Here is a 27,701-nt window from a genome sequence, read left to right as displayed (position 1 = left end):
CTCGGAGCCTGCAGGAGGAGCCACGGCCCTGGCCCCAGGCCCCAGGCCCCGTGGAGTATTGTCCTGCGCACACCCTTCAGCATGGTGGCTTGCCGGCTCCTGAGAGCTGAGCTGGGCCGGACGCTTTCTTGTCTTCATGGCAGGGTCAGGGTTGATTTTTTTTTTTTTTTTTTTTCTGAAATAAAAAAATGCAGCAGCCCCGAGTTGACCGGATGTGCAGGCCTCACAAGCTCATGCCCCCAGCTGGGCCACAGACTCCAGGGAATCCGCTCAGTGTGCAGCTTGCTCTGCGCCCTGACCACCATGCGGGGAGGAGGGCAAGGCCCAGATAGCTCTCCCAGGGACCACAAGGCTTGGAGCCTGGGTAGGATGGACTGTCACTCTGATCTCCCAGAGCAGACTTCCTGGCCACCTGGTGTGTCCTGTGGTCCCTGAGGACTCCACCATGCTGGTAGTTGGACACAGCCCTGTGGATGGGTTAGGGCAGCATGGCAGGGGGCCTCACGGGGGGTCTGCGGAGGTGAACCACAGATGACAGACCTATCTCTATTCTCCAGTCCCTGCACACCCTTGCCAACTCCAGTGACCTTAGCTGTGGCTTATTGGGACGGTAGGAAATAAGGTCTGTGTAAGGAGGGCTGGGAACACAGTGTGGCCCGACAGCGCGTGCAGTGCCCTTGTCCCTTTATACCTGGTTAGCCCCTCCTCCCCTGCACAGGGACAGCCCACCCACCCTCCTCCAGGGGTTTTCTGAGAAACCAGGGGGACAGTGACTGAGAAGAGGCTTTTGGAGTCGGTATATGCAGGGTGGGGTCAGCTGCTGCGAGCAGCCCGCTGCCCCGGCCAGGCCTCTCCAGCTCCCCCAGGGCTCAGCAGAGCATAGAGCCCTGGGGGGCAACGGGACCCCTGCAGGGGCCAGTGACTGGTGACGGGAGAGAGCCCTGCCCAGCCCGCCCGACCCTGCCCGACCTCAGAGGCGTTGGTGATGGGGCAGTGTGCTGGGACACCGTGGGGCCTTGTCCCATGCGGCCTGCGGTGCCACAGTCTGGGTTTTCTTGTGGTTTTTCTCTTCAGCAAGTCCATAAGTGGGGCAGAGGAAGGGGGTGTGAGATTTCTTGGTTAAAATCTAGGTTATTGGCAGTGACGTTGCTGGCATCACTGGGTGTGCTGGGGGAGGGAGGCCATGGGGTAGGCAGGCAGAGGGAGGGCCTGTCCCCCACACAGAGCTGCCCTGGGGAGCCGGCCCCCGTGCCCTGAGCTTCCTGCACTGGGCCTGGCCGCCTCTGGGGACAGCTCGGGAGGCCAGCAGTCTGCTGCCCCTTGCCTGGGCCCCTCGAGGGCTGGACAGCACTCCGATTTCTGAGCTGGTGGAATCTGGAGTGCTCTCAGTGCCCCTGTAAGGCGTCCCTTCTCCTTCTGGCCTCAGGTTCCCACCTGTCGAGGGAGAGGTTGGTTGGAGTGACCTCAGGGCCTTGGGGTCGTTGCCCGTCATGTGCCTGAAATCACGTGGAGAGCTGCCTCCCCACAGCCAAGAGTGCGGACGGCGTTTCCGTGCAATGGGCAGAGTCAGGAGGGGCAGCGGCCAGTTGTCTTGGGACCCCAGCCCAGCAGTACTTCTGGCTGCACCTTGTCTGCCTCCTTCATACCTCATATCCTGTACTGTCCTCCACAGGTGGAGCCACCACCTCCGACTTACCCAGTCTCCTCAAAGGACGATCGGTTGTTTTGTTATGTCCTTAGCAATGCTACTGGGGAGGCCTGGGGCCCCCATGCAGTGATGCTTGCCAGCTCAGTCCCCACCTGCAGGTGCCAGCCAGGTCCCCCTCCCCTGGGAGATTGCTGTCACTCACAGGGCAGGGCAACTCACTGCTGGCCTACCTACCCCTCCAGGTAGGCCTTCCAGCCCATGGCAGACGGGCTGGAGCAGGGCGGCAGGGGTCACGTGGCAGGGCCGAGTATCCACACCTACACCACTCCCACAGGCCCTGGGAGCGCTCTGCAGAGCGGCACACTCGAGCACACCAGTGCACATGCACACACACTGGGTCCCCTTCTGGGGCAAGCCTGTGGCCTGCCCTGACGTGGGGTGTGTTCAGACCAGCATCTCCAGAGCACGGACGCCCTGGCAGAGCCCAGTCCTGGGCCCTGGGCAGTGGAAGGGTGTGAGGGCCTCTGGAGGGCTGCAGCCCAGGTAGGTGTCTGCATATCCAGTCAAATCCAGGAGGGCAGAACACCAGGGTCAGCTTGGGGTGAGCAGGGAGTAAGTCCTCCATCCATCCCGGGTCCATCTGGTTTCCCGGGCCAGTGCCATGGTGGCCAGGAGGGCTTGCCGCTGCCTTGTGTGTGCCTTGCCATTGGGAAGACAGGCAGCGTGCAGGTCCCTGGGCAGCTACTGAGCATGGTAGAGCTGTCTTCACCCCAGCCTGTGAGGCCAGGAGGCAGGCGAGGCCCAAGGATGGGAAGGAGCCCAGAGGGCATGCCCAGATCAGCCCCTGCCTGGGCTTCTTGTCCTGTCCTTTGTGAGGGCGGGGGCAGCTGCCCAGCCTCTCTCCACCTCCCAGGTCCCACAGAGCCTCACACCCTCCCCATCTCTGCCCCTCGGCTGGCTCTCAGTCCCCCAGGTGGCAGATGTTTAATGGTGGCCAGCAGCTGTCACTCTGGATACTGAGGCAAAGGCCTGCCTTGGTACTTATGCCAGCTGCGCACATCTGCCAGCCCTTCCTCCGAGGAGCATGGCCTGCCTGTCCTCATTCCCCTCCCTGGGGCTGCCACTTCTGCACACCGTCACCTGCACATCGTTCTTTGGGACAGCAAATTGCCGTCCACCGCTGAGCTCAATGTCCAGCTTTGTGGGCCAGCCTGTGAGGGCTGCCTGAACCCAGGGAAAGTTAGGACCACTCAGGGCCTGTGACAGGCAGCTGGATACACACAGTGGCGCCCCGCCTGCCCCACAGTGCTGATGCCGTGGGACCCCTGGCTCTGAGAGGGAAGCAGCACAGGTTCCTGCTCCAGGTCTGTCCCTTTTCAGTGAGGCCTCTCATCCCTTGGCATCTTCCTATCCCAGGGAGCAAGGTGCTCTGGGCCCTGCGTGACTGGTGCGAGGCCAGGAAGAACCCCTGGCATAGGTGGGCAGCTTTTAAATGCACCTCCCTTTCAAATGACCACCAAGTGGGCGACTCTGACCAAGTAGGGAACATGCCAGCCCCTGTGTGTCTGTCCCACCAAACATGAAGTGACCACCTAAGGTTCCCCAGACACCCCAGGCACTGTCCTGTGGTCACCACTGGGGCCCCACTGGTGACCTCCCTGAATGACTCTGTCCATCCTGTCCTTGGCTTCTGCGTGCAGACAAGTGCTTTGTCACCAGAGGCTCTCTGGCGTCCCATCCCTGGGCAAGTCTGGCTGTTCTAGAGCTTCAGGGTAGGGCAGGCACGTACCCGTGTGCATAGCAGGGCCTTCGCCAGTGTCACCGCGAGGCCTGTGAGGCCATTTCCTCCTCTTGCATTTTGGGTTCTTCCTCAGCAGCATTAATAGACAGCAGAGTACTGTCCAAGTGGTCAGGTCGAGCAGCCTGGTGACCCTCAGGAGACACCCTCCCAGTCCCCATCCCCGGGGCATTGGGGACTCCCGAAATGCTTCCCTGCTGTCCTCCTGCCCCTCCCTGTCCCCAGGCTTGCCCACCTGCTTTCTGTCGCCGTCCCTTGCCCTCGTAGCAGCTGCCTGAGTGGGACCCCCAGCACTCCATCTGCTCTCCCTGCCATGTCTTGGGATTTGGCCACGTGGCAGATGTACCTACTTCCTCCTTTGTCTCCGCCACGTGTTCTGCTGTGGTCTGGCGGGGCCACCAGGGGTAGACCCCCTGCAGGTCTGTGTGGGACCAGGCCTGCTTCTCATGGCTCACCCTGGGAGTGGAACAGCTGGGTCAGGTGCCAGGGGCGTTGACTTTGGTCTGCCACGTGGTCTGCAGTGCCCACAGCCTGGGTGCCGCCTGTCACCTTGCATCCCATAGCGGCTCCTGCTGTGGCCACCTGTCAGGTGTTCCCGTGGTGACTGCTGCCCGGGCACGGCTCTTCAAGGCTCTTGCCCGCTCTTTTTCTTTTTTTCCTGAAGAGTCTTAAGAGTTCCCTCGTGTGCGGACAAATCCTTTGTCAAATGTGCATACTGCAAATGTTTTCTCCCTGTCTGGCCTGTCTTTGGTCACCTCCGTGGTGTCTTTCGAAGACCAGAAGTTTGACACGTGGGTGAAGATCAGTTGCTTGTTTCATTTTCTGGTCCGTGTTTTCTGCAGCCTGTTGAGGAAGCCTTTGTCTGCCCAGCGCTTGGAGCCCGTGTGTGCCTTTGCTCTGCTCCGTGGCCCCTCTCCCTGGGAGCCACGGCACACGTGGCAGGCTTGGTTCTTTCCACATGGTATCCAGGCGCTTGGTTTCGGCGCCAGGCTCATGCCCAGGGCAGGAGGGCCTGGTGCAGCCCTGAGCTGCATGCCCATGGTTGTGACAGATCGCTGCTTTCTGGTACCGTGGCTCTGAACAAGCCCACGTCAGGTGAGCTTGGCCTCGGGTTCCTGACTCAGCTCTCCCTGCTGTGGTTTTTGAGGGACTTTTGCTGACGTGTCGTTAACCCTGTGGAGACAGGGTGGTAGCAGCTCCTTACACTGCAGGCTTCTGTACTTCCTTCTGTTTCTCTTGGCCCTGGCTTCCAGTTTTCAGTGGGTGGATGTCAGTCACTCAGGTGGCAGCTTCACGGAGGTGGGCCCCAGGCCACACCAGTCCCCCCAGAACACTTGGAGCCCTGCAGCCCTCCCTGCACTCAGCCTCCCTCCAAGGAGCCCTGCGCTGGGTGGCCCCCCGTGTCCACAGTCCATAGGTGGCGCATCGGGGCACTGCGGAGCAATGTTGTCTTCATCTGGCCCACGAACTTCTGCTCCTGGCTTCTGCACTGGACCTTGGGGTCGCGGGTGCTGGAGGGGAGGTGATTCTCTTTTTCTCATTAGGTAGCGTTCTGTTGGAGGGACGTGCCATGTTCCATCTGCCAGTTCCTTTGCTCATGGGCAGTGCGTGTTCCCACTTCTTGGCCATTCTGGGCAGTGCTGCTGTGAGCTGGTGCACCCAGGTGCTTGCAGACGACAGTGTTCACGTGTGGCCATGTACCAGGAGTGGGGTTGCTAGGTTGCACAGTTTCCTTTCTCATATTCTGCTTGGTGCTTTTGTGAATCACGTTACTAATTGTTTCATCTTCTAGGTGTCTGTAGGGATGATGCTGGACTCTGAGTGTTGATGCTGGACTCTGAGCGTTGACTCTGCACCCTGTCCCTGTCTCCCGTGACTGGAGTCCTCAGGGCTCCCTGCGGGCTCCTCTCCAGCCTTGGCAGTCTCCTCGGGATGCCCACTCCAGGTTGGATGATAGCAGGAGTGTGGGCGTTGCACCGTGGCATCGTCCCAGGAGCAGGGCAGCCCGTTCCTCCTCCTGGGTGCTGGGGCTGCCAGGGGTCTTGCGTGGATGCCATTCGACACCCCGTGGGTGCTTCCCCCCTCAAAGCAACTGTGGGTTCCTGCTAAGGCTGGCGTGGCGTTGTCTCCGGTGCCATCTGTGCGGCCCCCTGACCCCTGGGCGTCCCTGGAGCAGCCCTGCTTTTATGTATGCGGGATTTGGGTTGCTGATCTTTTCTCCAGGAAGTTTGCTGCTGTGCTCATGGGGGTTTCTCATTGGTAGGTTTCACAGCCACCAAGGTGATGCCAGCCTTATGTCCCTTCTCCTTGGTGCTTTGAGAGAGTGCTTGAGGGTGCCACGTTTTTACCTGTGTTTGATGGAAGCAATTCAGCAGGGAAGGCGTTTGGGCCTGGAGCTCATTAACTCTGGGAAAGTTTTAAGTTCCCCATTTATTTTAGTCACCGGTGTTGCTGCCGCCCGCAGTTCACCTCAGTCCCCCGTCACGTCGGACAGAACTGCCCAGATCCCCTCTTTGGTCTTGTGGCAGCCGCGGTCACCTGTCTCCCACAGAATCGGTCCGTCTGTGCAGTCTGCTTCGGCATTGTGCAGCCAGTCCGGCTCGGTAGCTGGCGTCTTCCCCCCTCTCCTGCCATCCTTGGCCACACACACGCCAAGCCCACGCTCGCACGCAGCCACGCCCGGTCTCGGGTTCTCGTGTCCAGTGTCTGCATGTCGTTGGCTCTTCCCAGGCTTCTGCTTCTCACTCGCCTGCGTCCTGAAGCCCCGCTCTTGTAGATGACGGGGGCTGAACGCTGGCGATCACTTTGTGTTTGGAGTCTGTACACCCTGGGCGCAGATGTGATCTCCCATGGCGTCAGGTCCAGCCTGCTGTCTTGCTCCCGTTCTGTCTTTTTCCTTGTCTCCGGCACTTTCCTTCATTGGATACCTTATGACACTCTTTTTTCACTGCACAGTTGACTTATTAGTTATTCCTCCAGTTTGGGATTGCTCTGGAGTTGACTTTGTCTTACCTCAACCCCTCCTGTTGAACTTCTAAAGCAGAGTCTTCCTTTGCCTCCTCTGGTCCTTTGTGCCATGTTGTCACATTTTATTACTTCATATTCAGGAAGTCTTATGGGTTATCATTTCTTTTTTAATATTTTTTAGTTATAAATGGATCTTTTATTTATTTATTTATATGTGGTGCTGAGGCTCAAACCCAGGGCCTCACACATACCAGGCAAGCGCTCTGCCCCTGAGCCACAGCCCAGCCCCCATTTCTTGCTGTCAGTTATCTCTTGTCACTTTTAGAATTTACGTGCTGTCCAAGTGACTGGCGTACAGTTCTCTGAGGTTAAACAGGTGCGAGGAGCCGGTGGCTGCCCGGCCGAGACGCAGGACAGTCCCAGCACTCCCTCTCACGCTGCCCCACGCTCACCACTCCTTTTCCCTCCTCTCGGCAACCCCAGATCTGTCTTCCGTCACGTAGATGGAGTCGTACGTGCCTGTGCCTTTAGGATCGAGTCCTGGCATCAGAGAGCCCCTCATGCCGTGCTTTTGGGTCTCATTCTTCTCATGGCCGAGCTCGTCCTGCCCTGGGGTGAGACCTTGGTGCACATATCCACTGCTGAGGTACAGGTTCAGGTTCCTGCCAGGTGAGCTGAGCCGCCGTGGAGGAGGCTTTGTGCGCGGGTTTAGGTAGGCACTTAGTTTTCATTTCTGTGGGTAAATGAGGCGAGGGGCGGCCTTGCAGCATGTAGGAGGTGCATGTTAGTGTCACAGGAATCGCCTGCACTCTTTTCCAAAGTGGCCATCTCATTTTTGTCTCCGCTGGCGGCGTGGGGACCCAGGTGCTCCGCGTTCCTCTCCACACTTGAGTTCTTCCCTTTCTTGAGCCATTCTAGTGGGTCCGTAGTAGCCCGCTGCGGTAACCTGCGTCTCTCTGGGCTCACCACGTTGAGTGTCTTCTGTGTGTCTCTGCCCATTCTTGACTTTGGGTCTCTCTTCTAGGTCTGCGGCCCATTTTGAGCTAATTTCTGTATAAGGTATGAAGTGAGGTTTTATGTGTGTGTCCGTCAGCTTCCACGTCAGGAAGAGTTGCCGCGTGGGGAAGCCCCTCTGAATGGGCACACAGGTGCCTGTGTTTCTCTGCCCCCTGCAGAGCTGTCCTGGCATAGATAGGCATCGCTGTGTGGTACCTTATCTTCTCTGGAATTGCCCTTGCCTTCCACCAGCGATGAGTTCTGAAGAACTAGAGAAACATCTTTATAGCACCTTTCTTAAAAACCCGCCTGATGGAGGGATTACTTATGAACAGTCGAGGTCGCTTGTGGGCACTTGTCTCTGTAGGATGCTTTTGCTGGGCGTGGATGGTGGGTTGGCTGTCGCACTGTCGTGTGGTGGACCCCACTGGCTCATGCCTTGGGTTGCAGGAAGCCAAGATCATCTGGTGCACCACCCTCAGCTCTGCCCACTGGACTCCAATTAGACCTTGCGGGCCCCTCCGCTGTCCCTCAGCCCTTGGGCTTTCTCCTCTTGGCCTGTGCACTGGATACTTGCCTGTGTTTCTTCCCATTCTTGGAAGAGTCCGTTTCTGAAGTTCTGTCTTGTTCTTGTGTGTACTTTCCGTGTCTGCCCTCATCGAGTGCCTGTTCTGCTCTTTGGTGCTCCAATCCATTTAAGGAGCCAGCGGAAGCCTGTCTGCTGATGCCACCGCTCAGCCCCTCTTGATCTGTCGACTGGCATTTCTCTCCCTCAGGATCCCTGCCGTGTGGTCTTCACTCGTCTGCTGGTTTTTAGCTGGACGCTGGTGCTGGAGTGTGTGGTGTGGCCGAGTGTCTGTGGTTTCTTGTTGCGAGTCTCACAGTGGCACTGAACCCGAAGCTCAGGCGTGTGTAGTGGTGTCGAGCACCTTCAAGGGCTTCCCAGCCATTTGGACGCTGTCCTTTGTGAAGTTCCTGTTTAAACACTGTGTCCCAGTTTTGCAAAGTAAATTGTTCATCTTTTTCCCAAAACCATCCGTGCTGTTTGCTCTCACTTGGTGTCCTCTGCCAGACACACCTGCTGCGGGAATTGTCTCCACTGCAACTTCTCACTTTATTAATATAGCTTTATTATTATTATTATTATTTTAGTGCTAGGGATGGAATGAAGACCTCGTGTGTGCTAAGCATGTGCTCTGCCACTGAGCTGAATCCCCAGCCCCTCTTAATATAACTTTGATGTAAAGTTTATTAAATTTGTAAATCTTTAACAGCTTTTATATCCTATTTAAAGAACCTTTCCCACCTTGAGATCATTATGATGTCCCCATCTGTAGGGAAAAAAATTGTTCATATTCATTTTAAACTTGAAAAAAATTGCAAGAAAAGTTCAAAGATATGCTGTGAACATTCTTCCCCTGGAGCCAGGTGGACGAGGGCGTCCCCTGCATCATCCCTCCTCCTCCTGACACAGAGCCTTTTCTAATCTTGGGGAGTGAGCTGCAGCCCAAGCCCAACAGGACTTCCTGTTCCGCGGGCACAGCGCCGCGTCCGCTCAGGGAGCTGCTGCGCAGTGCCAGGCGCCCTCTGTGGGCCCGTTCATGCTCACAGCCCCCAGTGCCATCCGGGGCAGCGACATGTCTCTGTGGTGGGTCATGGTGGTCACTGCGGTCCCTTCTCCTGCACTGGTCCCTCACCGGGTCTTTCCTGAGACTGTCTTCCAGAGCCCTGTCTGGTTGCTAGGGAAGTCCACCCCTCTTTTGGGCCTGTGGCTCTTATGCCAAGATGGCATTGGGTGTGGCATGGCTACCACTCCACAGATACCTCGCAGGGGCCTGCCACACCCGCTCGGATCTATATGGTGATGTCACCTTTGGGATTTGGTGGGGGTGGCCTCTGCACCCCGCTTGGCATGAGGGGCCGGGTCACGGTCCTGTGCGTCGGCTGCCTCCCCGAGTCCTGGCATTGGGGTCCTCACCTGCGTCCGTTACAGGGACTGCGAGGAAGGTAATTCCGGCCCACGCCGCTGCTCAGTTGGTTGCAGTCTTTTGTAGCAGAGAGCTTCCCACTGCTAGTGCCTGCTGATTTATTTTATTCCTTCGTCTGTTGTGATGATTTATTTACCATCCGTGTAGATTTTTTTTTAAGCGTTTTCTGACTGTCTTGCTCAGCAAAATCTCCCTGGCTCATTTTACACTTTCCGTTCCCAGCCCGGGAGTCAGTTCTTTTCCCTTTCAGTGGGGAGTGCTATTTATTCATCCACTCGTGCCTTTTTGTAGCACTGAGGCCTCCTGTGCACGGGGCAAACTCTCCACCACTGAGCCACACCCAGCCGGAGTGGCTTTTCAAACCCAAGACCTGGGTCTGGGGTGCAGCTCAGAGCTAAGCACTTGCCCAACGCGTGTGAGGTTTGATTCCAGCACCATGTAAGCCAACCAAAAAAACAAACCAAGGCCTGGGTGCTGGGCTTGTGCATTGCTGCGAGGTGTCTGTTTTTATAATCTTTTAGCAGCTGGAGCTTGAGATTGATGTATTTGTAAATCATTGGGGCCTGGGTTGTGGCTCAGTGGTGGAGCGCGTGCCTCGCACATGTGTGGCACTGGGTTCAATCCTAAGCACCATATATAATAAATAAATAAAATAAGGTATCGTGTCCATCTACAACTAAATTTTTTTTCAAATATAATAAAGACCCATCAATAACAGAAAAAAAAGTTTTTTAAATCATGAGGGCCAGGGTTGCAGCTCAGTGGTAGAGCACTTACCCAGCATGTCAGTGGTCCTGGGTTCCACCCAGCACACACAAAGTCATGAGTTGACATTTGGATGGTAATGCACACCTGCGGCCCCAGCACCTCGGGAGGCCATGGCAGGAGAATTGCTCCATCCCAGGAGTTCAGGATCAGCCTGGGTAGCGCACTGAGACCCCAGCTCACAACAGAAGGCCCAGAAGCATGAGTTCAAGTCGCCGTGTCCAAAGTCGGCCACCCCCCAGGTCCTGCTGGGTGTGAACTCTCCCACATTTGCCTGCTAGGGCATTTAGCTCACAGTGTGTCTGGAACCAGAGGGAGTAGCCCAGGCAGGGCTCCAGCCTGGGTCTTCCATTGTCTCCATCTGTCACCTGCCAGTTGTCACGGGAAGGGCGTTTTCTGCCTGGCACAACAGCGCCCCTCTGTGGCACTCTAGGTGCCTGCTGGGTCCTGCCCTTGAGGCCTGGCCTCCTTGCCTTCTCACCCCACGACTCCCCAGAGCTGGGTTGGTTCCTCTGGAACGCCTGGCTGCACTTTGCATTTTCATATGCTTTTTGGCACCACGCCGTGTTTGCCAGCTGGAATTTGGGGTTGCATCCACTCTGCAGGTCAGTCTGGGGCCATCTGACATCTTCACAGAATTGGGTCCTCTAGTCCCTGGATGTGGTGTATCCCTCCATTTACTCTTTTTCAAGCTTTTGGGGCAATGTGTTCTAGTTCTCTTACAACCTTTTAAAGATTTAGGAATTCATTTTTTTTTTTTTTTTGTCCTAATTACATGATATTTAAGGTTCCCTTTTGGATAACATACAGAAAAAATTACTCCACACCTGTGATCACCTTGCCAAATGTACCAATTTGCTCTAATAATTGGTGTGCAAGCCCCTTTGGATTTTCTGTGTATGTAACCACCCGCATACTGACCAGACAGCTGTAAGTCCGGCCTTAACCTTTGCTCTGCTTTCTTGCCTTCTTGCCTCCTGGACTGGCGGAACTTCTTGTACACTCTTGTCTCCTTTCCAAATTCAGGAAAAGCTTTCGATACTTTATTTCTTGCAGCAGCAGAGATGGACTCAGGGCCCTGTGCTCGAAGTGCTGGACCCTGAGCTCACTCCTGCTGGGGGACATTAGAATCGCTGGGTGGATGTTCCTTCAGAACCTTGATGTGATACATTCTGTCAGAATAAGGACATCTTCTCTTCCTAGGTTAGGAGTTTCTCCCAACAAGTAAGTTGAAATTCCACCTAAGTTTTTCTCTAAACACAGTCAGGCAATGCTTAACAACGGGTTCGCGGTGGGAACATCTGGGTGCTTCTACACAAAGTTCATAACCGTCTTGGGACCACCTGCTGTGTGTGGTCTTTCCTGGACCTGGAGGACTTTTTGTGGGACTGTTAATGAGCTTAGTTACATTGGTTGCTTTTTCAAGTATTGGAGCAACTTTGTATTCCTTTAGTAAATGCAACCCAGTTTTGATGTAGTGTCCTCCTGTTCCTGCCCCCGCCCCTGTGTTAGTCTCTTAGAAGAGGGCCTTGGGCAGAAGCCACCAGTGGGGTGCCCCGTGTCCAGGGGTTGCTAACTCAAGGGAAATCACCCATCCCTGGCCAGACCTGAGCCCCAGCCCCAGAGGTGGTGCTGAGGATGGTCCTGGCTTGTGCACTGGGAAATCTGCCCCCTACGTGCCCCCCAGTGGGCCTTGGATCCATGTGACGGCCCAGTGGCACCCCTGTGCGGGCTGGGCCTGCTTTCCTATTTGCTAATATTGTCTTCAGGACTTTCTTGCCGTTGCCCTCTCATTACCTTAAGGGAAATATCTTGTTTTGATATCAAGGTTATCTGCCTTCTAAGACAAACTGATCCTCGTGCCTGGTCTTCCCGGGTAGCTGGAATTGCAGGTGTGGCCACTGTATCTGCTGACTTCCCTCCTTTTAGAGTTTTTATTAAAGATCTAGAAGAGTTTGTGTTTTGCAGTTTGGATTCTGTGCAGGAGGTAATTATTTAGATCGTTTCTTCACTTAAACTGGAACAAGCTCAGAATTTCCATTTCTTCGTGTGTCAGTTTTGGCAAGTCGTGTTTTCCAGACGTTCACCAGCTTCATCTGACGTCTCCTCTGTTAGGAGGCAATTGTTCTGTGATGCACTGCCTCACAGGGACCAGCTCCGTCTGTCCCAGGGCCCACACAGCCCACAAGCTAAGAATGGAGAGCAGATTTTTAAAAATATATATTTTTAGTTGTAGATGGACACAAATCTTTATTTTGTTCATTTTTATGTGGTGCTAAGGATCTAACCCAGTGCCTCTTGCTTGCGAGGCAAGTGCTCTGCCACTGAGCCACCACCCCAGCCCTGGAGAATCATTTTCTAAAAACAAGCCAGAGCACAAGCCCGAGCTGCACGTGCCCCTCAGTGGAGAACCTGTCCTATCAGGCCTTTTTGGGACCCTGGCCACCCTCCCGCACGCTGCTGCTCATGTCCTTGGGTCACTTGTCATGTGCCTCATCCCACACACTGCAGGTTTCTGTGCTTGCTCATCGGTGCCTCGGCCTTTAAAACATGCCCTTGGAGCTGCACTGTCCCGGTCAGCCCTGCCTGCTTCCGTCTACCATTTTTTCTTTTTCTTGTCTTTGGTGCTGGGACTGAACCAGGGACCTCCCACATGGTGAACACATGATGGGCCTCTGCACTGCATCCCCAGTCTCAACAGATTTTGAAATGTTGTCTTTTCTTCATTGTTGTCCAGATGAAGGTTTTCTAATATACGAAGACCCCTCCCCTTGACCCTGGAGTTATGCAGCAGTTCAGGAACAGCAGTTTCTGAATCCCTGCCAGACCGCCTCCTTGCTCTGGCCCTGGGGGGCTTGCTCCGTGCCCTGCATGGCGAACAGATGCACTGCAGGGAAGTGCCAGCCTACCCAGCAGGCTGCACCAAGGATCGAGGCAGAGCTGGTCACCTTCAGGTGGCGGGTCGTCTTGGCTGAACAGAGACGGTGTGTGCCACTCCACTCAGCGTGTCCTGAGCAGCTCCTGCTGGCCGTGCTGGTCACAAGCTTGTTTCTTCTTCCTGTGGGACTGGTGCACTTACCGTACAGGAAGTCCCTTCTCCACTGCAGTAATCTTGCTGTCATACCCACGTGGGCTGCTGCATGGCTACCGGCTCCACCTGTGACATTCTCCTGGCATGTTTTTTTCCATCCTTTCTTGACTTTCAACGTTTCTTTGTCCTTTGGTTCATTTCTTGATGGGGTCTCGCTGTGCTGCGCAGGCCAGCCTGGGCTCCTGGTCAGGCGATCTGCCCTGCCTGGCCCTCTGCGTGCCTCTTGCAGCTCTGACTTTGGAGCTGTGCTCCAGTCTCACTGGCTTCTTGGGGCAACCTCGTTCTTTCTGGGTCTTACCAGCAACTTGGGGCTGTGCCTATGCCGTTTCCTTCCTGGCACTTTGTGACACGGATGTGTTTGGTCCACACGTTCGGAGGGCCGTGGGGTGGTCCCTCATGGAGGTTTTAACCTGCACCCTCACCTGGCCAGTGACGTGCAGCATCTTTTCAGTCCAAGCTTCCGTCTGTGGCTGTGTCTGTCTTGAAACTGGGCCATTTTCCTTCTGTTGAGTGTCGAGAGCTCTTTACAGTTTTGGGCACGTCTTTGTTGGACGTGTGCTTTGCTGACATTCTCCCCCACCTGTGGCTGTCTTGTTTTGCTCACCTTCTTTCACAGAATGGAGGTGTTCCGCTTTGGTGGGGTCCACAGTATTGTTAGTTTTGTTAGGGGTTCTGCTTTGGGGTCCTGGCTAAGCTTTTGCCTAACTCCAGATGCCAAGGCTGTTTCCTTCTGAAAGGCTTTTGTTGGGCATTTAGGTCTGGGATCCATTTTTGTACCTTTTGTGCTGGTTCGAGGTCAGCTCGAGGGTGGCTTTGGTTTGGTTTGCATGTGATTTGAGTAGTCACCTCCGTTTGTTGAGGGGTCTGTTACTACACTCACTGAGCAGCCTGTGCCCCTTGGTGGAAACCAGAGGCGCACCTGTGGGGTCTACTTGAGGGCCGCTGTCTGTGCCCTGGAGCTGCGTCTGCCCTTGTGCCGCACCGCATGGCCTTGATGACTAGCTGCACAGGGAGTCTTAAAACCAGAGTGTGAGTCAGCGCTTTTCTGTCAGTTTGGGTGTGTGTTGTATGCTTCTCTGTAATTAAGAACTGGGGCTTCATTTCCCTGTTCTGCGTCTTCGGGGTGGTGCATACTTCTGTGGGCCTGCGTTCCTTCCTCCTCCCTCCCCTGCCCCAGGGCTCTCAGGACTTCTAGAAGGGTGGCCAGTACCCATGGCAGCCAGGACATGGGCTGGGGTTCCTTGGTGAGGATCCCTGGGGTGCGGTCCCTGTGCCACCTGCCGTGGCACCTTCTGGGTGGGTTCCCAAGGGCGTCTCAGGCATCAGGGACTGGGATCTGGGACCACATCAGTGCCTCCTAGTGGGCAGAGCCCATGTACCGCCCATGTACCGGCCTGGTGTACTCTGCTGCAGAGGGTCTGTCAGAGGGTCCAGAGCCCCAGACAGTGACAGGGAAGCGGAGGGGCCAGGGCCCCCCACCTGCACCCCCATTCTTCCACTTGTTCTCTTCTGGTGCTGAGCTGAACCTGGAGCCTCACGCATGCTGAGCATGTTCTACCTGAGCAACATCCCAGCCCCGCCTTTTGTCCTTTTTAAAAGTGTTTTTGTTGGGATAAAATATGCAGAATATAAGGTTGGCTATGACAATCATCTTACATGCATGTGCTGTCCCCCAGCACTTCCGTCTTCCAGCTCAACCCCTGTCCCCATTGCATGGACCCCCGCCCCATCCCCTGAGTCAGGTGCCTCTGGGGACCCACACAGGTGCAATCCCACACGATTTGTCCTTTGGTGTTGACTGGTCTCCCTCAGCTCCAGGTCTGCAAGGTTCCTTTCCTTTTCGGACGTTGGGTCCCTGTGGTGTCTGTCACCCAGGCTGGGAGCTGCAGGGCCTTGAAGGCTCACAGGGCCCCTTGATCCCAAGTCAGGAGCCCTGGGGAAACACCCACATGTTTCTCGACCACCTGGTGTTGGCTGCAGCCATGTGGTCTGAAGCAGGCATTCGCCTGCACCCCCAGCTGGCGCCCCATCTGCTCAGATGAGCTGCTGCTCCATGTCCCTCCCCTGTGGCCTGTGGGACTGACCCACCTGTGCGGAGGGCAGTCGGTCACCTCTTCGTACACACAGCCAATGGCCCCTCACAGATTCTCTTCCTACAACACAGTCCTGGAAATCACAGTTCTATCCACAGGGACCTTGATGGTGAAGGCAGCAGCTCCTCCAGGGGACCCCACAGGGACCAATCCTGGGGTGACAGGAGGCCACCAGGTGTAGGGGACCTTGTGTGATCTGCAAGGTCCCTGCCCTGCTCACAGTTCACCCAGGGTCCCCTGCAGGCTGCAGGGACAAGCCGCCCCACCTCCCCTGTGAACAAGTCTCTGGGTTCTCCTTTAATACCCTCCCAGCTCCAGGTGGTGGCTGCAGCCCCTGATTGGCGATCGGGGGCTGGGTAAGGGGTGAGGGGTAGAAGTTCAGACACCTTTGCAGAGGAGCTGCAACTCAGTTCAGGGTATTTTTAGCCACGGCAGCATCCGACACTCGGCAAGGCAGAAATAGAAGCGGTTTTTTGGGTGTTCTGGTGCTGACAGGCTCTGGCTGTTGGGGAGCCGGGCTGGGGCTGGGGAGGGGCATGCGTGCCGAGCGCAAACAACTTCTGCTGTTGAGAAAAACATCTCCAGGCAGGGGAGTTGTGGATGGGGAGCGCGCTATGTAAATGCCACTGTGCAGCTTGGCCGCTCGTCTGCATGTGTAATCACAGCAGGCTGAGCGGGGCGGGGGGCGGGTAATTATGTTTTAAAATATCACCCGGATTGTTTTCTGTATTCCCTGAGCCCCCAGGGGGTTCCAGGCCTAAGGATTCTCCCATGCTCCACTGGTGGGAACTGCCACTTGACCCTGCTGACCCTTGAGCGGCAGGAGGGGCTGTGGGTCCATCCCTGTAGCCAGCCACCTTCCTGGCTTCTGCGCTCATCTTGGGGTGTCTTTTAACTTTCGGAGACTCCTCCTTCTTCCTGGAATCCAGCCACAATCAGACTGAAGTGCACAGCGTGGTCGTCCTGAGCTCTGGTGGTTGCCACCCAGGGAGGGGCCTGAAATCATGTAGGGACAACTGGAGGCCCTGGGGTACCTGGGAGTAGCACTGGGTGATTCCAGACCCTGGAGATGGAAGATAAGCTGCAGGTGGTCTCAGCACCCTGCCCTGCTCCCACCAGGCCCTTGGGACTATGGCCCATCCCATGGTCTCCTGCAGCTACTTGCTGTGGTTTTGGGTGGATGGTATTGCCCTGTTACCCAGGTGCTGGCCTGCGGGGACTGGGTGGCCCTGACTCCTCCCCTCAGAAGCTTGATGGGAAGATAACTTGCAGCTAATTCCTGCTGGAGGTTCTCCCCTGACACGAGCTCTTCTGGAGCCCTCCACAGCAGCCCCTGCTGAGACCTTGTCTTGTGGCCCCTAAAGGGGGTCTTGGTGCAGGGATGAGTACTGGCCTGGCTGGAGTGGCAGGTGCACCTGCTCTGACCTTGTGTCCACGTCTGAGTCTCCTGCCTGTCCCCCCTCAGGGCCAGCAGGTTCTGGGTGTCCAAGTACCAGATCCTACGAGCCCCTCCCCCACACACTTCCAGCCCCCTGAGGTTGACAAGGGGCCTGCTACCCTTGCCAAGCAAGGGCTCTCTCTGTGACCCAGGGTCCTTTCCTACCCACAGACCTCCCTGGTGGCCTTCACCTGTGGCCTTGCCCAGCCATGCATGAGGAACAGGTAGCACTTCTTGATGAGGGTCTCTGACCAGGGTCCAGGTGACTGTCGCAGGACACAGGGACGAGCAAGGTGGTGCCTTGCCCTGTCTGTGCAGGTCGCTGTGTGTGCAGCCTGCCAGGTCTGAGTCAGGAGTGTAAGCCTGGTGGCCAGGGTGGGGCTGTGTGGAGAGACTGGTTCTGCTGGAGTCCTGCTGGCCTGCTGCTGACCCTGGGGGTCAGGGCAGGGGGTGTGGCAAGGCTCACTGGGACAAGGGGCAGCAGGGACATTCAGGGGCACATTGGCAGCACTGAGTAGGCTTTGGGAGTGGGACTGCATCCTTGGCCTTACAGCACTGAGGTACCCAGTAAACGGTGGATAGGCAAGGGGTCTTGGTCCAGCCTGCTGTGAACACTAGAGGGGACCCTGCATCCCAGCTGTGGTGTCCTGCTAGATGACCTGGCCAGGCCAAGCTGCTGAGGAGGCCTGGGGAGGACCTGGACACCCATGCTCAGGGCAGAGCCGATGCCGCTGGCTGGCCACCCTGCTCTCTAGGGATGGCACAGGCACATCCAGGGGGCCCGTCTTCTCTGGGCAGTGCAGTGGGGTGCACACTGCAGAGCTGCAGGCCTAGGGCGGTCCTGGGGCCCTGGCTGTCCACTCCAGCAGTGGCCTGGCCAGGAACATTCCCAGATAGCAGGAGACTGGAGCCGCTTACGGTGACACTCCGTGTGCCTGGCTTCTTACTGTCAACAGGCATTTACAGACCAGCTCCTTGCACTGATGTGGTTTGAGAGGCTGCGTCCTCCTCGCATGCACCAAGTCCCTTGGTCCCCTCCTGTGAAACAGGGCTGCTTATGCCCCACTGCCTCTTGCACGGAGCTGATGCGAGGAGAGCCGGGGTCCAACAGTGCTTGGGACTTCCTTTCAGCTCCTGGCCTCCACTTCTGCCAGTTTTCCCAACACTCCACCTGGCTCAGTGGCATAGGCCCTGCTGGTGCCAGCCCTCTCTAGCCACAGTGCCTCTGGCTGATCTGTCCTGCCGCCTGCTCCTGGCTCATGCCCCCCTCTGACCTCCCGCTTGGTACCAGCCCTCATTCCCACCTGGCCTGCAGCCCCTGCAGGTGGACACCTCCTGGGAGTTGCCTCCAGCCCTCAGTGTCCTGGTCCTGGGTGGCTGTCCCTCACTGGCCACCTTCTGCTCACTCACTCAGGCTTCCCTGCAGGGCAGGACCATGCCAGCAGGACATGCTACATTCAGCAGCCTGGAGGATGGCTGTAGTGGGTCTGACTTGGCCCAGGCTGGCACAGAGCAGGTTCAGCCCCAGGCTTGGGGAAAATGGTGGGCGGGCACAGGGCAACCCAGCCTGGCCAGCAGACATCCACCTGAGCAGGTGATTCCTGTGCTGCAGTGCAAGAGAAGCCAGAGCCGGTGCCACTGGAGAGCCGCTCCTGCGTCCTCATCCGCCGTGACCTTGTGGCGCTGCCTGCCAGCCTTATCAGCCAGATTGGGTACCGCTGCCACCCCAAGCTCTACTCAGAGGGCGACCCTGGTGAGAAGCTGGAGCTGGTGGCAGGTGAGGCCGCCCCACCCTGTCTATTGTATGCAAATGTCCTCTCTCCCTGTTATTTTTTTCAGAGCTATGAACAATGTACTCATCACCAATCAGTCAAAGAAAAAAAAAAGAACATCTTAAATTTCCTCTAATTTCCTTTTAGAAGAATGTGTCATTAAGAGGAGTTATTCAATTGAATTAATTTAGCATTTTAATTGCATCCCCTGGGCTGGCGGCCTTGCTGATTGGCAGGGCTGCGTCTGTGGTGTTAATGCAGGTCACAGAGTGAGTGTGTCCCCGTAGTCCACTATTCTGCCTCCTGTTTGAGTGTCCAGGGCAGCCTTAGAGGGTGGTGACCAGAGGTTCCAGGTGGCAGCTCTCAGTCCAAGGTGAAATTCCACAGGAACCAGGAGCGTGGTAGAGTCCAGAGCCCAGTGGAGCCACAGCCTTGCCAGGACCTGGTCTTCCCCGAGCTGGATTCCTCTGGTTTCCCAGCTCCCTATAGGATTTTAGGGCTGCTCAACAAAGAGATAAAGATTCATGGTGGGGCTGGGCTGGGGCTCAGTGGTGGAGCGCTTGCCCAGCGTGTGTGAGGCCCTGAGTTCGATCCTCAGCACCACATAAAAATAAATAAATTAAATAAAGGTCCATTAACAACTAAAAAAAATATTTTATTAAAAATTTCATGGCACTGTCAGTGCATTGGGCCCTTGAGCCATTTTCTGGTAATTTTTTTCCCTTGGTTTGCCCAGAAAGTCCCAATTGCAGGCTGGACAAGATCCCGAGGGCGCCTTCCCTCAGCCCCAGCACCAGGCTGTCCCCCTCGCCCGGCAGCCTGGCCTGCTCCCTCTGCACCCAGCCTTCACACCCTGTGCCCCTGATCCTGTCCCATGTACCCTCGGCTGGGAACCACTGTCTGGGGCCAGCTTCACCAGGCTGCAGGTGGGCCACCAGTCGCCTCGGCTGGCCTTGCCTTTCAGCTCACAGGGACTCACAGCTTCCTGAGTACAGCTTCCTGGGTGGGGTGTGGTGGTGGGGGTTGCTCTGGTGAGGGTGGGGCGGGGACGCACACTACGTCATGCCCTCCTGTTTCTGATGGCCGCAGCTGCTCCTGTGCACGGCCTCTTCCAGGGATTGTTGGTGTCAGGCTGGGCCATCTTGAGCACTGGCAGGATCCCAGGTGGCTTCTGGAATCTCCCATAGGTGTGGCCCCAGGAGGAGGTGCCTTCCACCCCCGCCCAGGCAGCCTGTTTTTAAGGTGTGGGGTGCTGGGGGGAGAGATGTTCAGAGTGGGGTAATCTGAGTCGTGCCAGCCAGGGTCTGGCAGGAGGGTCTGTGGAAGGATTGGGGGAGGAATTCGGGGCTCCTGGGAGCTGGATGTGTGGACTTCAGTCCAGGAGGGCTGAGACTGCGGTCCTCAGAGTAGATCCCTGGGGAGCAAGAGAGGGTTCCTCCAGCTGTACTGACACCTTTTCCAGGGCCAGAACTGGCCCTGAGGCTGCCAGGTGAGGTTCCCAGGTGGGAGCAGGTTCCTCCTCACCCCTGAACTGATAGCGCCACGGCTTCTTCCCTGAGGGGTCTTCAGTGTGGTCCTCAGTGCTTCATCACAGATCAGATGCTAGAGACCCAAATAGGAGGCCGAGCCATGTGACCTGCAAAGGCCTGGGTACCCTCCAGTCTTTTTACCCTGCTCCTTCCTCTACACAGTGGGTGACCCTGTGCGACTCTGATAAGGTGCCCTCACTAGGTGGCAGTGTCCGGTGTGGACACAGGCCTCCCCATTGCTCAGGTAGGTCCAGCTCTCTGGAGGTTCTTTGCTCATCAGGCCTTGCGGGGCTCCTGGGGTGTCAGAGCAGGGGCCTCCCTGGCCACTCCTCTGCCCTGGGCTGGATTCTCCTCCACACACCTGGGGGATGTCAGCTGGCCCAGATGAAGTGCTGAATGTCTCCCTGTTCACTCCCTGGGAAGGGACTGGACAGAAAGCAAACCCAGGACTGGAGCCAGCCCCTTAGAACGTACACCCAGGGAGCTGACCAGGGCTGTGGTGGCCATGTCCAGCTAACAGGGCCTCAGCCCTACAGGGAGAGCTGGGAGCTAGGGTGTGTTGAAAAGTGGCGTGGATGCCATCCCAAGCCCTTGGAGTCCCCACTGTGCATGGTGGCAGGTGGCCTTGGTGGAGCATGTCCTGGGGACCAGCAGCTGGGAGCTGAGATTGCTCCTACCAGAGCACGAGTCCTGAGACCCTTGGGCTCTGCTCACCTCTTCTGGCTCTTAGAGGTTGTGTGCCTTGGGTTTCGGGTCATAAGGCCACAGGTCTAACATATTGCTGTCTGCTGACCACAGGCTCCGGGGTCTATATCACACGTGGCCAGCTCATGAATTGCCACCTCTGTGCAGGTGTGAAGCACAAGGTCTTGCTACGGAGGCTCTTGGCCACCTTCTTCGACAGGTAAGTGGGAGGTTCAGAAGTGTGCAGGGTCAGAAGGTTCTCCTGTGGCTGTGATCAGTCTGGTCATCAACATTGAAGGTTCCCCTCATCTTCCTGACTTCACAACATAGCCTGTTAGTGTGAGGACAGGGGAGGCTCCGGGAGGGTGACCAGTCGCCTTGGACCAGGGCTTAGTCTAGAGAGGGGCCAGTATTTCCCAAATGGCTTTCCCATGTGAGGGAAAGCTCTGTACCTGTGGTACAGTGGGCAGCAGAGCTCCTTTTCCATGCCAAGGCAGCTCACTCGGTGACCCAGAGGCCCTGTGAATGAGGTTCAGGACTAGCCCATCAGCTTCCTGGCCCAGCCGATCAGTCACTCCCTAAGCCCCAGGGGCTTTGTCCCTTAGAGGGAGGCTGGGCCTGCTCCCCGCATGGACCTGACCCTTGTGACAGGCACACCAGTCCCAGGGGACCACAGCGAGGGGGCTTCTCCTTGAGTCCCCTCTGGCCTGGCTGCTCACCCATCTCCCTCCCACACTTCGGCAGGAACACCCTGGCCAACAGCTGTGGCACAGGCATCCGCTCGTCCACCAGCGACCCCAGCCGCAAGCCACTGGACAGCCGAGTCCTGAACGCTGTGAAGTGTGAGTGGGCCCTGGGATTCCTGGAGGGTCTCTTGGGAATTTGGAAGCCCCCTCATGTTCAGATCCCAGCCCCAGGAAGGCTGGGTGGGCCCCGGGGTCCCCTGGCCACGCTCGGCCTGCCCAGGCGCTGGGCAGAGGAGGAAAGGAGCTGTCTCGAGGTGTGAGCGTCCTTGGTAGGTTTCCAAGCTGATGAGTTCAGCTGCGGAACTATTTTAATATGTGAAATAGATCTAATTTTCCTTTTTGAACAAAACCCCTTATTTACATGTTGAGGTTATTTTGAGCCTTTGCCATCTGTTCGGCCGGCTTCTGCCTCCCGCTCCTGGGTGGTGGGGCGGAACCCGGTTCTTCTCTGTGGCAGACCGCTGCCCGGCTCCACACCCCAGATGGGGAAGGAGCCGCTGTGCCCAGCACAGGCAGACAGGCCGAGGACACGGCCTTCCACAACCAGTGGCCCAGGAAACACATTCTCTTTCTTAAAAGATCCCTGTGAGCAGAAGGTCCTGTTTGGCAGGGGCCTTGGCAGCCAGTAGTAACAGTCCCAAAGTGCCGGGCCCCAGGACTTTCTGGGGTCAGAGCTTCTTGCTGTTTTGCGGACCTGAGCTTGGCCTTTGTTGTGGCTCCTGGTGGAGAAAGGAGAGTATTTCCAAACTGATGGCAAGAGCCACGGTCTGTAGCTCGTGAGGACGGGGAGTGTCCTTGTTGCGCTGACTTCTCACTCCTTGTCACCTGTGAGAAAGACCCCGCAGTGGGTCCCAGTCTGCAGGTGGGGAGGCCTGGAGAGCTTAAACAGGTCCGGTCTGGGTGGGCAGGGGGCTGTCCCAGACTGAGCAGGGAGAAATGGACAACTGCTCCCATGGCTGGACCCATGGGCCACTTGGCCCGCCAGCCGGAGGGTGGTTGGGACGGGTCCCTGGCTGTGGGATTGGCTGCTGGCCAGCAGGGTGTCTCATGCCCTCCGCTCCCGCCCTGCCCTTGCAGTGTACTGTCAGAACTTCGCCCCCAGCTTCAAGGAGAGCGAGATGAACGTGATCGCGGCAGACATGTGCACCAACGCGCGGCGCGTCCGCAAGCGCTGGCTGCCCAAGATCAAATCCATGCTGCCGGAGGGCGTGGAGATGTACCGCACCGTCATGGGCGCCTCAGCCGCCAGTCTGCCCCTCGACCCCGAGTTCCCGCCCGGGGCTGCGCAGGTGTTTGAGCAGCGCATCTACGCGGAGCGGCGAAGCGAGGCCGCCACCATCGTGGCTCTGAGAACTGACGCTGTGAATGTTGACCTGAGCGCCGCTGCCAACCCCGCCTTCGAAGCCAGCGAGGAGGCTGACGGGGCTGGCTCGGTCATCCAGGAGGTGGCCGCCCCCGAGCCTCTGCCCGCGGACGGCCAGAGCCCGCCGCAGCCCTTCGAGCAGGGCAGCACCAGCTCCAGCAGGCCCCAGACGCCAGCAGCCACAGCCACGAGAAGGCCGGAGGGCACCTACACAGGGACTTTGTAAGGGCCCGCGCGCCGCTCACGGGGGCCGAGGACTAGAGCTGCTTGCATGCGTTACTAATGCAGACAAATGTGATCAAGCCACTTACCTACTGAACTGCTACTGCTGCCTGACAAATGTGATTTTTATTCTGCCTATATTTAAAATGGATGAAGGAAACAAACGCATCGTTATACTGTAAACAGCTAGGCCCCTGGCCATGCTCTGGGAGAAGGGCCCAGGGCCCCTCTGATACCCGCCAGGTCAGTCTCCTATTGTAGCTGTCCCCTCCTGCTTCTTGGGGAGGGGGCCAGAGGCCCAGGCCCCCGTGCCCAGCCCTGCCCCTGCCTTGCCCACCTTCCTGCTCCTCCTGCCCCGGAAGAGGAAGCTGGGCAGCAGTGGCCTGTGACAGGTGGACCCAGGACACTCCGTTTCTTATCATGGGGACCCCACCGGGGCACTGGGGCAGCACAGGGCCGTCTGGGGCCAAGCTCCCTTGTTTTCCTTCTTCCTGAGACACCGCCTGTATGGGTGTGTGCATGTGTGTGTGTGCGCGTGCGTGTGAGTGTGTGTGTGTGCAGGGACCAGTGACAATGGTGCGGAGGTGGTCGTTGGCCACCTGGGGTGGGGGAAGAGGCCTAGTTCCCACCACCACCACCACCACCATGTCCTTACTCTGCCCACCCTTGGTCCTGTGGCTCCTTGGTCCACCTGAAGCCCCAGGGGTTGGCCTGCTGACCCCCAGGGTACCACTGGCTCCAGCATGGCTACCTGCCATCCCATGGATTGGGGTGCCACCCTGTGCCCACCATGGGACGCACGCAGCTGGCCTTGCCCTCGCCACCCTGACTCCCCAGCCACTCTGGGATTTTTACTTGTTTGGTGTTTTTGTTTAGTTCAGATCTGTTTCATATATTGGAATTTTTCAGACCCAACAGAGCAAAAAAATTGGGGAGGGACAGTGTTGCTAGTCCCAGTCTACCGCATGCTGGGATAAGTCTATACCCACGTTCCCCCAGCCCGGGCCAGGGCCCTGTCGCCTCCTGTTGGAGATGGGGCCCCAGGTAAGTGCAGCCAGGATGTGCGAGGCCAAACTCAGGGGTCCCGGGGCTCTGCTGGCAGCTCAGCCACCTGGGCAGAGCCAGGGTGGGATGGCCCCTGCTGAGCTCCTCACTCATGCCACAGGTGACTCTGGGTGTCCAAGACTGCAGGGGTGGGCAGCAGGCTCAGGCCTGAGCTAGGACAAGCTGCAGGTGTGGATCCCAGGTGGACTGGAGGGCCAAGAGATGACAAGGGCGGGTGGGGGTGTCGGAGAGGGCTGTGGGGGACAGCTGGCCTGCTGGAGCCTGGAGTGCTCAACTTGACCTTGAAGGCTGTCGTTTCCATGGTGGGGCCTGGACTGTGAAGTGCTCACGGGGCCCTTTGCCCAGGCATCTCTTCCTCTGTCTTGTCCAGGGACTGCCTGAAGAGCCCAGGCCACTCCCAGTGTGGCCAGGGACCCCCATGCTAAGACTTGAAGGGTCTATTGCTCCCTCCGTCCATCTTGAGCTCAGCTGTCCCCTCTTGTGCATGGGCAGGCTCCCCCAAGCTGCAGTGCTGGGCACAGGGTCCAATATGGGGAGACCTCCTTGGGGCCCCCTCATACACTGGCCCAGCCACAAGCACGTGTCTTCCCTCCACAGAGATGCAGTAGCTTTGGAAAGGGAGTAAGGAGGACCACAGGCGGGCACGACAGGATCTGGCCGTGGCCCCTCTACCTGCCCCTTGGGACCCAAGTCCAGGGAGATCCCAGGCCTGTGTTGCTGGGGTGCTGGGTGGCAGCAGGACCACTCTGACCAGCTCCTAGAACCTCCAGGTGTAGAGGTGGGTCTCCCTCTGCCTCCCTTGTCACTGTGGGCTCTTGTGGGTTGGAGTCCCCAGGGTGCCCTCTCAGAACCTGGACCAAGCCTTCTTGGCACGGGGAGGAGGCTGCGGGGCAGTAGAGGGGGTGATGGGTGAGGTCAGGCTGCGCCCTGGTCCCTCTGAGTTTTCCTTCATCTGCCCCCACCCCTGATTTGCACTTTAATTTGACCATCCCTGGGGACCTTTGGGAGGTGGACCCACCTGTCCTGGCTGTTGACAGAAGGGCTCTCTCTCTCCCCTGCACTCCAAAGTGGGCACGGTCCTCCACCCTGAGCCAGCACAGGGAGGGTGCCGCTGGCCACTGCAGGAGGCGGTGGCTGCACAGAACGCCTGACCACTGCTCGGGCTAGCACAATGTCCTGTGACCTCTGTCCCTTAATTGTTTATAACCGCCGTCTGTTTTGTTGTTCTGGTTAAGGAAGGCAAGAGCTATAGGTAAGACTTAAATAATAATAATTCAATGTGAATGGGTTCTGAGCTCTCCCTGTGCCCCAGGCGGGCCAGGCCGAGCGTTTTGCACTAACGTGTCCACAGGGGACATGGTCGGGAGCGTTTGCAGACGTGCGTGGCCGATGACTGTACCTGCCGGGGGCGCTCCCTCCGCATCCTGAATGTACCTCGGGGCAGGCGGGTGGGCAGCGGGCCTGGGCTCGGAGGGACCTTCCAGAGTGCCTTAGCATCTTTTGATCATTTTTCCCAAGGAAAACCAATTAAGGAAACCGGACCCTCCCCCCTCCTTTGTTTACAAGATGACTAATTCCAGAATCGGGGGCTGTCTTGTCCTGCGCGCGTGACCCTGACTCATCCAGACCCTGTAGACCAGAGATGAGCCACTCAGTATTTATGAGATGTCTGCACCTTTATTCCCAAGCTTGACTACTAGCAATACGCATATACTATATAGAGTCTATTATAGAGCTAAGTTATATTGGCGCCTTTTCCGGGAGGACAGTCGGGACTGGACTGCATTGGAGCTGCTGAGGCGGGTGACCAGCCTGGGGTCCAGCCGCCGCTCCTGCCCTCCCCTGCCCTTCCAGAGGGGACAACCCTGGAGGCAGCTGGGGACAAGTGCAAAAGGTCCAGAGGAAGGGACCAGAGATGGGACGGATACTGTGAGCTGGAAGGGGCTGCCCGCCTGGCCGGCGCTCCTCGTACTTGAATTCTGTCTTGTTTTCTGCACCAGGTCTGCTCACCGAGTTGTCTGTGGTCGCTTCAGTTTGCATCTGATTTGGTGTCTTACTTTGCCCCAGTGTGGACACAGCTGTGTGTGAGAGGCCAGCAGGGAGAGACCCTCCGGGGTGCCCTGCACTGTGTGACTGCTGGGTGGGTGGAGGGAAACCGACTGTGTGGTCTCATTTCTCCCCAGTGAACCACCCTTCCCGGCTCCCAGCTTCCCGGTGTTTGTTCAGAGCCAGAGGAAAGCCAAGGAGGGGCCCGGGAGGACTGGTGGCCAACTGTTGTGCTGGGGAAGGCCTGTCCCGCTCAGCAGCTGGAACGCTCTTGACCAGCCTCCCCATCAGCTCCTGCTTGGGTCCCCCAGGGGCTCTTCTCATGGAAGTGTCTTTGCCGGAGTGGGAGGACTGTCCTACCAGGCAGGGTTGTGGAGAAGCCTCTCAGCTTTAACTACTGCTTGAGAAAGATGCTGCCTAGTCCCTGTCAGCCAGCGGCTCCGTACAGCCACGGTGTGAGGTGTGGGGCTTGCTAAGGTGTTTCTAAAATGGCAAAGGTGTTTTGCTTTTGTTTGTTTTGTTATTTTGAAAAAGAAGGAAGATCACACAGAATCTAAAGCATTCAGATTGGATGACCTGCTTGTGTTCTGATCAGTCGCTTCCGTTGTTAGGGTTTTGCACACGATTGTGATTTTTATGTCAAAAGAAGCCAAAACTTGCAATACTATTTTTAGCAGACAAAAAAAAAAAAAAAGAACTAAGTATAAAACGTATAAATATTTTTGACTTGAACACTTGGATGGCACCAGGTGCAAAGAGAACATTCATCCTTTCGACAGAATGTTTGGAGGAAAGACTTAAAGAGGAGATGGTTGTTTGAAAGGATCTGTCTGGGGGTTAAAGTAGTACTGTAACTCACGACTGTTAAAATAAGGCACTGAGGTCACTTGTTGTGCTGTCCAGGGGCTCCGCAGAGCCAGAGTCAGGCGCAGCCTCAGGGATGCGCCGTCTTGGCGAGGAGGAGCCTGCTTTGTCCTTCCTGCGCCTTCCTCATGCCCTTCCCTGCTGTTCTCCCTAGCGACCAGACTGTTACTTTGTAGCCATGGCTGACAACATTGTATCAATAACTAAACCGACAGCAATGTGCGCAAGCGACCAGGGAACCCCGAGGGCTTCGAGCGCGCGTGCTCAGAGCCGTGTTACACAGTGGAAGTCCACAAGACGATGTCATCGTTAACTGTAAAGCGCTTTGTAAAATTCACATTTACAGAATAATAAAGTCAGTTCAAACCCATGTGTCCTGGGTTTTGCTTGACTTGTGGGGTTAGAGGGGACTTGAAGAAGTCAGGGAGGGGGTCGGCTGTTGGGACCAAGTGGCCAACCCTCCAAGAAGGTCCTGGTTTCAGGACCCAGAGCTGCTGAAGCCCCCTCCCCCTGGTGGGGAGGGCCCTCCGCAGGCGGGCAGGGATCCTGCTGGGGTTCACTTGACACCTTCCCTTGTTCAGGGCCACTTGACACCTCCTCCCCAGGTGTCTCATAAGTAAGGGGAG

At 57.0% G+C, this 27,701-nt stretch overlaps 1 protein-coding gene across 2 annotated transcripts in view; it reads left to right on the top strand.

The window, feature by feature from the left end:
• Positions 1-26,908, top strand: part of NACC2 (NACC family member 2) — a 56,616-nt gene extending 29,708 nt beyond the window's left edge. For both annotated transcript variants that reach the window (XM_079112534.1, XM_079112535.1), the window contains exons 3-6: positions 18,397-18,561; positions 20,884-20,989; positions 21,514-21,611; positions 22,593-26,908. In XM_079112534.1, the coding sequence (XP_078968660.1) occupies positions 18,397-18,561; positions 20,884-20,989; positions 21,514-21,611; positions 22,593-23,104 (881 nt within the window). In that variant the 3' untranslated portion in view covers positions 23,105-26,908. The remainder of the gene's footprint in view (positions 1-18,396; positions 18,562-20,883; positions 20,990-21,513; positions 21,612-22,592) is intronic.
• Positions 26,909-27,701: the final 793 nt, after the last annotated feature.

Source organism: Sciurus vulgaris, assembly GCF_902686455.1.
Source record: "Sciurus vulgaris genome assembly, chromosome: 15".
NCBI lineage: Eukaryota > Metazoa > Chordata > Mammalia > Rodentia > Sciuridae > Sciurus > Sciurus vulgaris.
This window is presented reverse-complemented; position numbering and strand designations above follow the sequence as displayed.